Raw genomic sequence first — 13,307 nt, forward strand, 5'->3', positions numbered from 1 at the left:
ATATAATAGATCTAAACGATTAGAAGTCAGAACAATAATTCATATTTGGATTTGAATTCAATACATCTTACATGCTAGATTAAAGACTATTGAACCATCATCCCTAAATAATATATCATTGATCTATATATAATCTACATGAAATTGATTTGTCCTAGTCTTCAAAGATGGATCCAATGGAATTAACACATTCCATCGATGTCCATGAACATCTGGACAAATTGAAAATGTTACAATTGAGTGGAATCTACAATTTCTTATGTTAACCAATATATGAATTTGTGTTATAATGGGTCTATATTTCTTCATAAACGAAAACATACAATATCTAGTTGTTTGAAGAACGAAAACATACACTACGATTTGCACAAAAAAATACAATATTTAATATGAATAATATTAGATACAGTTATAGAGTGTACATGTTACGCGTAATATTTTTGAAAAAGAATATAATTTATTATTAAAAAATTAATTTTTGTTCATATGAATCCGTGTTTACTTATTTTTTTAAAGGTATTACGTGACGCTTAACTCTACGATTGCAAATATAATTTCTCTTTAGATATTTGAGATAACATTTTGTGAGATTTATTTGAATTTTTATTTTTTTAAAAGCTTACTTTTTATTTGGTTAATTAAAGAAATCGAGACAAATTATTCGAAAAAATGTATTTCAAGAGTATTTCAAAAATAATTTGGAATAAAAAAAAGGGAAATTTCGTAATCCAACGGACAACGCACGGACGCACAGTCACTCACCTAAACAGATACAAGGGTTTGCTTTTCCGCTCCATCAGCCTCTCTTTCTTTCACTTCTCTTCTTTTCTCTCTCGCAGAAGAGAGAGAACCCTGAAGCCGCTATCTCTAAAAATCTCTCTATCTGATATCTGTTTCTTCTGATTCAGCGTCTCGGGCAGCTGAATCTTCTCGTTTTCCAAGTTCTTAATCGGGCGGCTGAGATTGTTATCCATTTTCATCTGAGCGAAAGATCCGAGGTATGCAGCAGGGTGATCAGACGGTGCTGAGTTTGAGACCTGGTGGTGGTCGCGGCGGCAGACTCCTTGGTCCTTCTTCTTCTTCATCCTCTTCCAATTCTGCCACTTCTTTCGGTTCTTTTTCCTCCGATCTTCCCCTCCTCCGTCATGGCGGCGCTCCTCCTCCTTTCTCTCTGAAGGTCTACATCCAATCCCAACTCATATTTTTGGATCTAATTTTTCTTAATATATAGTTATTGGTTTTGATTTTGTTTGCTTACTACTGTTTCTTATTGGATTTGGATATGAGTTGCCCTTATTCTTACTTTAGTGGAGGAATTTATACTGAAAAATATACTGGTTTTGTTGTTTGAATTGAGCTCTGTGCTGGGGATGGGTTGGGCTCCGTGAAATTCTCGATCTTTTATAGGGCTTACGTATGTATATGAGAGATTTATATACTTTTATTATGGTTCTTATACAAATTTTAAAGGGCCACAGGGATGGGGTTACTGTTGTTAGCTATTTTTATTCTCTTTTTTGGGTAAGAGTTAGGGTGGGAATAAATACAACTGCTTTTGGTACTGTTTGATTTGCGTTTGGAAATCACTGTTTTGCTTTCAGGGGCCTAAAATGTGTAACGCTTTACTTTCTAAAAGTGAGAAGGGCGCTTTAAATACGCAAGCCCGGTATCACTTTTTCTATCTTATCTTCTTATTATCTATTAATTAACGGGAGAATGCCTTTTAAGCATCAAAACGGGTTTTTGAAGTTGAGGCCATCATTAGAGGGCTTAATGCGATGCCATAGTTGAGGGTAATGTCCTAATTCTTGGTGGGCCACTCAGTATGTGTACCTGCTGTAAATATGGACAGACAGCAATATGTAGGCTTTAGGTGGGCATGCAGTGAGTTCCGTGTTGCTCACAAAGGACCTACAAACATAGACGTCAATATGGGGGATTTGGATGGAATAGGGCAAGCTCATTTTAGGATACGAGAATCAGGTCTATGGCGGTTGGTGGTTCTCTCTTTTTTAGTCGGTGTGGCATACACATAAGAATTTTCTTGTTTTTTTATCTTTCTTGACTTGTGTTAAGACTTGGCAACCTATTGAGTTTTTTTTTTTTTTTTGAATGTGCACATACTAGGTTATGAGGCAAGACAATTGGGATACTTGCAGCAGTTATTTTATGTGTAAACTTAGTATGTCAATGTGTATGACCATGCGATTTACACCATCTTGTTATGGGTTATAGTTAACTCAACTGTTCATGCACGAATGCCTTCCTCTTATCTTGAACTTCTCTTTACAGCTTATTTATATTCTATGCTGCCTATTGAACTATAATATGTTTGAAGCTTCTTGACTCCTTAGTTGTTTTGTTGTTGTAGAGTGGAGACTTGAGGTTTGAGGGTCGTGAGCGTGTGCGGTACACCCGTGACCAGCTGTTGCAGCTTAGAGAGGTAATAATAACTTCCAGCTGTTTCAGCTTAATTGTTTTCCCTTTCCCTTTCCTTTTTTTCCCTATCCTCTTGGCTACCGTGTTTCGTATTTCTAATAACTTCCAGTATTCTTAATATGTTATCATTGTCTTCTTCTTTCACTTGTACCACCATACTTATGGGTCATATGAGGAGAGAGTTGATCGTCATTTGTTGAGCAGTTGCATGTTCATTTTACCATCTTTTATGTTCATTGTGTGCTTGATTATTATACTTTTTTTCTTCCTGCAGGCTGTTGAAGTCCCTGATGATGTTCTAAAGATCAAACGAGAAATCGAAGCTGAGTTTTTTGGTGAAGAACAAAATTGGGGTCGTGGAGAAACCAATGTGAGTTTCTGTCCAACTTCCAACATGGATGATTAGTGTTGTTAAAAGCTCCAGTTGCGCTTAAAAGCCTTGTGCCTAGGCACAAAGTTATTGAAATAAAGTTCATGATTTTATATATGGGTCAAGTCATTTATGTTCTTCAAGTTTGCTACATAGGCATACTACCATGCAGGATCATTTTTTGGAATCCTTGGTGAGCACATGTGGCGTAATTAAACTGTCAGAATGTTCCGTATACTAATTGATCAGTTTGACTTCTAAATAAAGAGCAAACAAAATCAAAGTGCTTTTTTAAAAATTGCATTTTTTCATATTTTTTTGTTCAAGCGAAAAAGACTGATCTCCTGAAATGCTGTATAGTGTAATTGAATTTAAAAATTGAGTTGTAATGAGTTGATGGTAAAATTTAATTGGCTTCAAACCCAGGGTTTTTTTTTTCCAATAAAAAAAATGAAAGTGTGCGTTTTAGCGCTTTGCCATTTTTTTAAGCATGATTGCTTGCTGCTTTTTGCATGTAAGAAAAAAGTTCCGCACTTTTTTTCTTTGAGGCAAGAACTATTTTCCTCTGGCTCTTTGCGCTATAAGCACAGCTAGGCATGCCTTTAACGGCACTGGTGAAAACTTGCTGACAAATTGAATGAAGGCCCAAAAATTCTCTCTTTAGAGAAATTGTATATGAGTGAGTGTTGTTATCTGTGCATTCATAATTTGCAATAGTAACGATGATCTTATTTATCTTCTATTTAGCTTTGAAGTTTTCCTACATTCATCTTTTGTGAATAGTTATATTATGTGTAATCTTTTTTTTTTTTTTTTTTTTTTAATTCCTTCTCCAGCCCCCTCAGAATCCTCAGATCCGTTCTTCTGAGCCAGATAATCGTGACTGGCGTGTTCGATCTGCACAGTTTCCTACCTCTGGAGAGAGCAGGGAATTTGGTGGCCGATTCGACTCCAGACTGCAGGAAGACAATCAATTTAATCGCCAAGACCAACTCAACTCTCAATTTGGGAGGGCCCAGATCTCTTCCAACCAAGGGGTAAGTTATATATAAAGAAATATAATTATTGCCTGTTTATGTTTGGGCTTTTGAAATCCTATTGGTGTGTGCTTCACCATAGAGTATTTTTTGAACCGTTACACCGATTGAAGTTGATATCTACTTGGGTGTTGCATCCAAAATTTCTTATGGTATTATAGTAGACAAACAAAAGTATGTTGTGTCATTACTTGTGCAATATCTTGTTGTGGGTGATATTTGTTTATTTAATTGGACAATGAACTACTTTTTTTTTTGTTGCATACAGCCATAAGTTACTGTTGATTTGAAAAAAAATGTATCTTACTACATATGGAACATCTCCTAGACTATATAGGTCATGTGGTTTGCACTAGTTCATTCTGTTGTGCTCAGTGAAGGAACTGCAAGTTGCACATTCTTTCTATCCCATTGTTCTAAATGAAGTTTTAACTTCTACCATAACATTTCTTTAGTGTTGGTCTCCCACAAATGCTTTCTGTAGCTCCTTTCTGCGATAGTGTTGCTTCAGGGCAAGAAGTGTGTATACCATTTATTGGTCATTCTTAACTTTCAATAAGGTGTTGAGAGTATTCTTTTTTCTTAATTGGCACTGGGTGCCTGGGACAAAAGTCTCGACTAATCCCAGGAGTGCACATTTAGAAGATTCTTGCGTGGTATGTACTAGTTTTGCATAATATGTTTGGTAATGTTTTGATTTTGATGTCGTTAAACTTACATGATCAACTTGATCATGTAAGGTGTACACCTAATACTCTAATCTAAACTGCTTTTACAATGTGCTCAATTAAAATTCTGCCTTTTTGTATTCTTGGCTCTCTCATGGATTTTGCATAGTTATTGGTTTTGTTGTTGTTTTTTATTACCAGGGAGGACCAGCTCCTGCTTTAGTCAAGGCTGAGGTGCCATGGTCGGTAAGAAGGGGAAGTCTCTCTGAGAAGGATCGTGTCTTGAAGACTGTAAAGGGGTAATTTACCATGAAGATCTTTTGTTTTAATAGTTGCATAATTTGTCTTTTCTGTATTGTGTGCTGACGTTTTTTGGTTTTCTAATAAGAATTCATTAAAGAGTGCAAAAGTACAATCCAAGTGCAATGAGATTCGTACAATAGTCATCTTGACCAAGTGTAATTGGCCTTTTGGGGCTGATATATGGGAAAATATTAGAAGAGGTTGGGGGGTTTTTCTCGTTTTCTCGTTTTGTCAATTTGTGGTGGGTGATGAGTTGATTGATGCTTGGTGCGGAGATCAACCTTTGAAGGTAGTATTCTCCGTTTTGTTTAGTATTTCAAAGCTGTAAGTTGGCTTTGGTAGCAGAAATTATGCATTTCTCAAGACAAAAGATCATAGCGGGATATTACTTTTATCAGATAGTATATGATTGGGAGGAAATCTCTTCAGTACGCGTCAAGTATATTCTGTAAGGGTCTGTAAGGGTGGGAGGAAGGGGGGAGGATAAAATATGTGGGATTCCTTCCTAAAAACGAACAAACAAGGTCAAATCTTTCAACCATGCATTCATCCATCAAGCTGGATTTTCATCCCCTTGGAAGATTTTATGAAGGAACAACGCTCTTTCGAGGGTTGGATTTTTTTGTCGTATGATAAACCCTGAGAAGATTATTTTTTGATCGGTAAACCCTGAGAAGATTCTTTTTTGATTGGTAAACCCTGAGAAGATTTCTATGAAGGACATTATGAGGAAAAAGATAGATCTTCATAATGGTGTGGTTTTGTATTGTAATGACCCAAAGAAGGTCTCCAAAGGGACCAGTTAAAGATACGATTGGAGCCCTTGGAATCATTATAAAGGCAAGAACTTCTCCTTCTTAAGTAATGTGAGATCCCATTCACTACCCTCCTATACACAATCTGGGGTGTCACATGCATGTGCAAGTGGAGTAGAGAAAATATCGATCATCTCTTGCTAGATTGTGAGGTGACTAGGGTTGATGTGTTGGAAAAACCCTTTGGAAAGGCATAGTAGCATTGGTGTTTGGAGGATGGCTTTTTTATTTTTGATGCAGAGCATTTGGCAGGAGCGGCGTGCTACTAGAACGAACCTTGAGGATGGCTAGAGGACAATGTTAGAGTTGAAAGCCATTATGCTCTAATCTCTTCATAGTTGGATGGTTGCCCATAATAGTTTTTAATTTGCTAGCATATAGAGATTTTATGCACTTTTGTTCTTTTTCATCATCTAGTTAGTTGGGTGTGTTTCTCTTGTATACCTCTTGTGTACATGGGTTGCATCCCTCTGGGCTATTACTAATATTGATTTTACCCATAAAAAGTGCTTTCACTTTATGAATTAGTCAAAGTGATGTGGATTGTTTAAAAGTTGGAGTAAATAGGAACAAAGTATTATCAACTATGGTTTCTGCAATATTGCTGACAAGATTTTTGGTATCCAAATTTTGGAACTCGGGGGTGTGCTATCTGGAATTCAAGAATACTACCGGAAAATGCTTTAGGATCTTGAATGTTAAAAGTATTCTACTCTAGCTAGGTTATGTAAAATGTACGCATGCTAGTTTTGCAAGGAAATTTCCAATTATGCTGTCTAATGCATGAATTCTATCCCTTCACAATGATTAATATTTGCCTAAGATAAGAAGACATAATCCAAGATAAGACGAGGATAAATAAACTTTTATTACTTAGCAGATAAAATCAGTAAACATACATGTCAAACCATCAGCTGTCTTGGCCCAAGATAAGACGTGTATAAATAAACTTTTATTTCTTCTCATAACAAATCAGTAAACATACATGTCAAACTATCAGCTGTCTTGTCTTAAAAAAGAAAAAAAAGAAAAGCTCTTGAAACTTTGTACCTCTCCTCTTTATTGGCGACTTATTAGATGTAATAACCTCTGTACCTCTCCCTTTTTTTTCCTCTATTGCATAGCCTTGGTTTAAAGCTTTTGAGGTTGACAGGGATTAATTTCAATTCATATGCAGAATTTTGAACAAACTTACCCCAGAGAAGTTTGATCTGCTTAAGGGTCAGCTCATTGACTCCGGCATTACGTCAACTGATATCTTGCAGGTTTTGAAATTTAATAATTCACATATTTATAGCCTCCACCCAAGTAGTGTTATTGTTTACTTCTACCTTTGTCTTAAATTCCACTCACAATTAACTTGCTGCACAGGAGGTTATTTCGCTAATATTTGAAAAAGCTGTGCTGGAACCCACATTTTGTCCTATGTATGCACTTCTGTGTTCTGATCTTAATGAAAAGCTTCCACCATTCCCATCTAATGAACCTGGTGGTAAAGAAATTACGTTCAAGCGAGTCCTCTTGGATAAGTGCCAGGAGGCTTTTGAAAATGCTGGCAAATTGAGGGAAGAAGTGAGGCAGATGACTGCACCTGAGCAAGAGATGGAACGGAGGGATAAAGAGAGATTGATCAAACTTCGGACTCTTGGAAACATCCGTTTAATTGGAGAGCTTCTGAAGCAGAAGATGGTACCTGAAAAGATTGTCCACCACATTGTTCAGGTTCTCAATTACCCATCTTTGTTGCTTGATCTCTAAATTTTTAAATGTGCTTTCAACTTTTGATACTTTGAAATATCTTTACTGTCGTTAATATTGCTTTTGGTCGGTTACATATGTGAAACAGGAGCTTCTAGGACCACCTGATAGCAAGTCCTGTCCTGCTGAGGAAAATGTGGAAGCCATATGTCAGTTCTTCAACACCATTGGTAAGCAGCTTGATGAGGGTCCAAGATCACGGCGCATTAATGACATGTACATCAGCCGATTGAAGGAACTGAGCACAAACCCACAGCTGGTCCCACGCCTGAGGTTCATGCTTCGTGATGTTATTGATTTGAGAGCAAACAATTGGGTCCCCAGGCGTGAAGAGGTTGACATCTTATTATCATGATTATTTTATATATAGATAATCAGCTGGTATTACTTATAAAAATAAAAAATAAAAGATAAATCAGCTGGTATGAATATGAATGTAATTTTGTGTTGGATTGTAACTTCTAATCATTTCTTTACTACCTTGTCTTTTGCAGGTAACAGCGAAAACCATCACCGAAATACATTCTGAAGCAGAGAAAAATCTTGGATTGCGTCCTGGTGCTACTGCAAGCATTCGGAATAGTCGTAATATTACTTCTGGTGCTCAAGGGAATACCAGCCCTGGGGGTTTCCCTATAGCCCGACCTGGTTCTGGGGGTTTGATGCCTGGAATGCCAGGAACCAGGAAGATGCCTGGGATGCCCGGATTTGATAATGACAATTGGGAGGTACCTCGCAACCGTTCAATGTCAAGGGGTGATGGTTCAGTTGTGCAGCCTGCTGGACGTGGTCAGTCACCACTAATTGGCAAGTCGGCGTCACTGAACACAAGGCTGTTACCTCAGGGTAGTGGCGGTGTTATAAGTGGGAAGACCAGTGCCCTATTGCAGGGCAGTGGGCCCCTTCCTGCTCGTCCTTCCAACTTTGGTTTGGGTGCTGAGCCTGCACCTGCTAAACCTGTTCCTGCTGCATCTACACTTCCACTTGCTGAGAAGCCACAGGCTCCAGCTGCAAGGTTGAATGTGGATGATCTTCGGAGAAAAACGATCTCTCTTCTGGAGGAATATTTCAGCATCCGGCTTTTGGATGAAGCATTACAATGTGTGGAGGAACTAAAGTCTCCAGTGTACCATCCCGAAGTTGTCAAGGAAGCCATCTCCCTTGGACTAGAGAAAAGTCCTCCATGTGTTGAAGCAGTCGCCAAGCTTCTGGAGTATTTGCTTGCTAGGAAGGTTATCACAGCTAGAGATATAGGGACTGGATGTTTGCACTATGGCTTAATGTTGGATGATATTGGCATCGACTTACCTAAAGCACCAAATAATTTTGGTGAAATTATTGGGAATTTAGTTTTGGCTGGGGGATTGGATTTTAAGGTGGTAAAGGAGGTTCTTAAGAAGGTAGAAGATGACCGGTTTCAGAAGGCTATTTTTGAAGCAGCTGTCCAAGTTGTTAGTTCCTCTCGGGCTGGGCAAAGTGTGTTGGACTCACAAGCATCTGATATTGAGGCTTGCCGGAGTTTGTTCCAGTAAGCCTAATATAGAACTAGACGTACTTCTGAATGAGGAGAGCAATTTGCACTACAATATGTGATAAGGTGGAGCTGCAAAAGCAGGTATTTTTATCAAGTTGTATATTTTTTTTTTCCTGAGGTCATAGCAGTGTGTTGTTGAGGAAAGAAATCAAACCATAAATGCCATGGATTTTGTTCTCGAGTTTGGCTAATCCACATAGCTCGAGAAGAGTGGCCCTTTAAGGGTTCCAGTTGTTTTGTATTCGATTAGTTTTTTCCAATCAATTTTTTATTGTCTTGACTGAGTAATTTTAGTTTATTGTTAAACTTGATAGATCATAAATGCCGCGTTTTTACCTTTCACTTCAGAGGAAACCGATCATTTCTCGGTCTCCATACTTGCTTGAGATTTGACCGTCTTTTTTACTTATGTGGGGGGTTCTGTTGTTGGTTGGCATGGTGCTTTTTGTACTCTTCATGTGGGCTAGGATTCCAGGGTTGGTGTTTTATTCAAAAGTAATGCTACTCATAGTCTCAATTCCCATCATTTTCCTATCATCATATGATGTGGCATTAGATGATTGGAGACTATTTATTATATTTCATTTGTGAACTTATCATCTAATGCCATACCATGAGATGATGGGAGGATGATAAGAAAATAGATGATGAATAGATTTTTCCTTTATTCAATTATATAGCATTCATCGTATTCATCTCTTGATGTGGTATTAAAAAAGTGAAATGATTTTATCTACCAATTATTTAATGCCATATCAGAGATGAATAAAAGGAGGATGAATAGTATTTCATCTTCGGAAATGAGCCGCCAGTCTATCATTGGCAACTCGGCATATGTCGAGTTGCCTACCATTGGATGTAATTCTCCATGCAAGAAAAGCCATAGAACTTTTGGAAAATCAGATATGGACTCGATGTGCTTTTACATGGATAGAGTAACAGGTGAGTTTGAGTTGGCTAAACAAGTAGGCAAAAATCTTCATCACTACAGCCTGCAGAAGCTCCAACAGGAGATTCTTGAGAACCTGCCTCACTCTTAAGATTATTATTTACTTAAAGAATGCATGATTTTTTGGATGTGGATGACCTGATTGGCTTGTTTCACCCAGATTTTTTTTTTAAATCAATCCAGATTTAAACCAAGGGAAGTCTCCAGCTCTCTCACATTTTGTGCAATTCGGTCTATATTTGGCATCGGGATTTGAAACCCCATGTTCTTGACTTGTTAATCGTCAAGGTGTTTTGACTGTATTTTTTACGAATGATGTTTTTAATAAATTATAGGTTTATTTATTTATTTATTTTAAATCTTTGAATTTTCTTTAAAAATAGTTACGCATGTATGGCATTTTAAATTTGTATTACATAAGCTTAAGGTATAGTTTGGGTACGGATAAGAATACCTCATTATTATTTAATATTTTATTATTATTTTATACCTATTATTCATTACTATTTAATATTATATTATTTTTTTATTACTATTTACTGAATATTTCAGAATACTTCACTACTTAAACGTAACTTAAGCTGAAAAAGTGGACTTCGTCTTCATATATTTCTTGGTGCACGGATAAAAGGTCAATAAAGATACTTGGAGATTGAGATGCGATGAGAAATGTAAATAGTAGTAAAATAATTTGTGAATTATAGTGAAAATATTTGAGTTATGATATTTCATAAAATGTTGAGAAATGAGAAAAAAATTAAATAAAAATATTATCAAGGTGAAATATTGTTAGATTATAATTTTTTAATATTATTTTTATTTTAGAATTTGAAAAGATTAAAAATGTTGTTTGTAATCTTTTTAAAAGTTTAGAAAAGTCGTAATTATTAGATAAAAAATGTTAAAGATTTAAAATAAGATGACATTTAAAATAAGATGAGATAGAGTTGAGATATTTCAAAATATCTTCTTAGTTTCTTTTGAAATATCTGATAGAATTTTTTGTCTGATAGATTTTTATTTTTTTTTGGTTGGGATAAAGGTAGCTTCTCAAATATCTTCTTACCGGAGGTCTTGACTTTTTTGACCAAGTTGTCTTTATTTTCTCTCTCATTTTCTTTTGGTATATTATTATTTTTTTTCTATTATTATTTTAAATAATACTAGATATAGAATTAGAGTTCGTTTTTAATGGATTCTATTTTTTTTTAAAGAAGCTGGTGGGATTTGGACAGCTTAAAATTATAAATATCATTTATCTTTTATTATATTATTTTTATTATCACAATAAATCCACTCGATTTTCTTACAAGATTAATAAAAGATTAAAGGTTTCCTACTATTCATGATTACTAATTCAATAAAGATAAAAAGACTTTTCCAGAGTGTACCGTTGGTCATACCCTCTAGTATATTTATATATATTTTTATTTTTATTTTAAATATTTTTTTAAAAATATATATTAATTTATTAAAAGTCATTTCTTTAACTATTAAAAAAAAAAATACACGAATAGATCAAAATGAAGAGACAAAAATATGAAACAAAGAGCATTTTATAGTAGTTATTACTTTAAAAAAAATTAATTTGGAACGGTAAAAAAAAACACGTGTTTATCACGGTGCTATTCTGTCGTTCTGAATATACCATTTCATCTTACCACTAGTTAATTTTTTTTTTATTTTTTTTATTTTTTAATTTATATATATTTTTTATCATTTTAAAATATTTTTAAAAAATATAAAAAATATCAATACATTAATAATTAATTTTTTAATTATTAAATAAAAAAAATTAAAATATATGAGATATGAAAACGAGAGTCAAATAAAATGGTCAAAATAGCATTTTTCTTCTAAAAATGAACCCAAATCTGGAGAAAAAATCTTTCGAAATCTAATAAGGCGCACACCATGTGGATTGAATACTAATTAATGTAAGGATGAAATATGTCGTAGGAAGTCATGAGAATTTGTTCATTTTTGGTCTGTCTTGACGGCTTGACTTCGTCACAAACTCGGTTAGCGTACGGACAAGAAACTCCATCTTGTCGTATCCATCTTCCACTGTTTAATCCAAATAATATATATATCATTGTCAAGCTATTGTTTGCTTTAGCCTTCCACCATCTTTTTCCTTAGCACCAAAGTTCAAGTTCTCCATTGAATATTAGGCGTCTTTTGTACACCAGAAGCTTTGCTTTTTTCTCTCGACAGACATGATGATTGAGATGAAAAGGATATTCTGTCTCTCAGTACTAGTTGCTCTCCTCTTGTTCTGTCAAACTTTTCCAAGTTCTTCGGCTCATGCTCATCTAGAGAAAAGGGCTTTGCATCCCGGCCTTGGCAGAATTGTTGGCCGGCAGCATCTGCAACAGGAAGAGACGCCATTGACAGATGATTCGTTTTACAACCGGAAGCTTGGAGTTTACATTAGAAAAAAGGGGTCATTCGGAACACGTACTCCTGGTGTCAAGGGATCTTCAGCAGCTCGAAACCAGTTATCTTCTTTCCATGTTGGCTCTCTTCTTTGCTTCTCCCTTTGCCTTGGTTTGTTCATGTAACAACTAGTTTTTATTTCTTCTTCAAACATCTTTTAAGCTCTTTTCTCAAACACAGAAGATCAATATTGCTTTATTTGATTGCAAGCTAGCATTAAGTGTTCCTTGTTTATGTTCTTTTTCTTCTCAGGTTTGTTATATTAGAGACCTTTTTTTATTTTTTTTGCTTATAATGTGTAAAGTTGAATTCAGTTTGTAAACTTTGCCGATGCTGTGTTATAAGATCTAAAGTACTGGTTTCTCTTGCAAGATTTTTTTTTTTTTTTGCTTTTGAGTATCATGTACAAGTTTCAAATAAACAAGTTTCGTGCATATAAATCGTAAAAAAATGATCTCACTAAAAAAGAATAGTACTTTTTTTTGAAGTAGAATTCATTTTTTTTTTTTTTTTTACAAAAAGACTGTACATAACTTGTATATCTGAGGCTTATACGTACAAATTATTACTCCTTTGATAATCTAGAGTGTGTTTTAATTTTCTGAGTATAATATTCTCCATAGATAGAAAGGTTGATTTAGGTTGGTAGGTGGCCTGAAGTTGAACGCCAAGTTCATGCCTATCCATTAACTCAAAATCTCTACCAATGAAATAAACAAAAGCTCAGCTACTTGCACAGGCAATTTTGTGATAGGATATTAATGCTATTGGGACCGATATTAATGTTATTGTGACCGCCATTTCTAATCGAGAAAGCTGATCTATAAGTTTCAACCATTTTTTTTATATATTTTAAAACATTTAAAAAAAAAATAAAAATCACAATCGAATAATGTATAGAATAATGAGTCTCACTTACAAGTTATTGAATAATCTAGTTTACCAATAAATATGTGTTGGAAAAATGAAAGGAAATGAAAGAGAAGTTATACATA

The 13,307-nt window shown here is 35.2% G+C and overlaps 1 protein-coding gene and 1 non-coding gene across 2 annotated transcripts; both read left to right on the plus strand.

Annotated features, from left to right (window-relative positions):
- Window positions 1-752: 752 nt before the first annotated feature.
- On the plus strand, window positions 753-9,266 carry LOC121242667 (eukaryotic translation initiation factor-like). Its single transcript, XM_041140583.1, has 9 exons — window positions 753-1,177; window positions 2,372-2,443; window positions 2,714-2,809; window positions 3,646-3,846; window positions 4,716-4,813; window positions 6,810-6,897; window positions 7,004-7,354; window positions 7,479-7,724; window positions 7,885-9,266. Exons 1-9 carry the CDS (start codon window positions 1,001-1,003, stop codon window positions 8,920-8,922), a joined length of 2,367 nt encoding a protein of 788 aa, XP_040996517.1. The 5' UTR covers window positions 753-1,000; the 3' UTR covers window positions 8,923-9,266.
- LOC121243812 lies at window positions 1,819-1,923 on the plus strand. Its single transcript, XR_005936296.1, has one exon. It is a non-coding gene; the product is annotated as a small nucleolar RNA snoR103 (small nucleolar RNA).
- Window positions 9,267-13,307: the final 4,041 nt, after the last annotated feature.

Source organism: Juglans microcarpa x Juglans regia, chromosome 8D (assembly GCF_004785595.1).
Source record: "Juglans microcarpa x Juglans regia isolate MS1-56 chromosome 8D, Jm3101_v1.0, whole genome shotgun sequence".
NCBI classification, from domain to species: domain Eukaryota; kingdom Viridiplantae; phylum Streptophyta; class Magnoliopsida; order Fagales; family Juglandaceae; genus Juglans; species Juglans microcarpa x Juglans regia.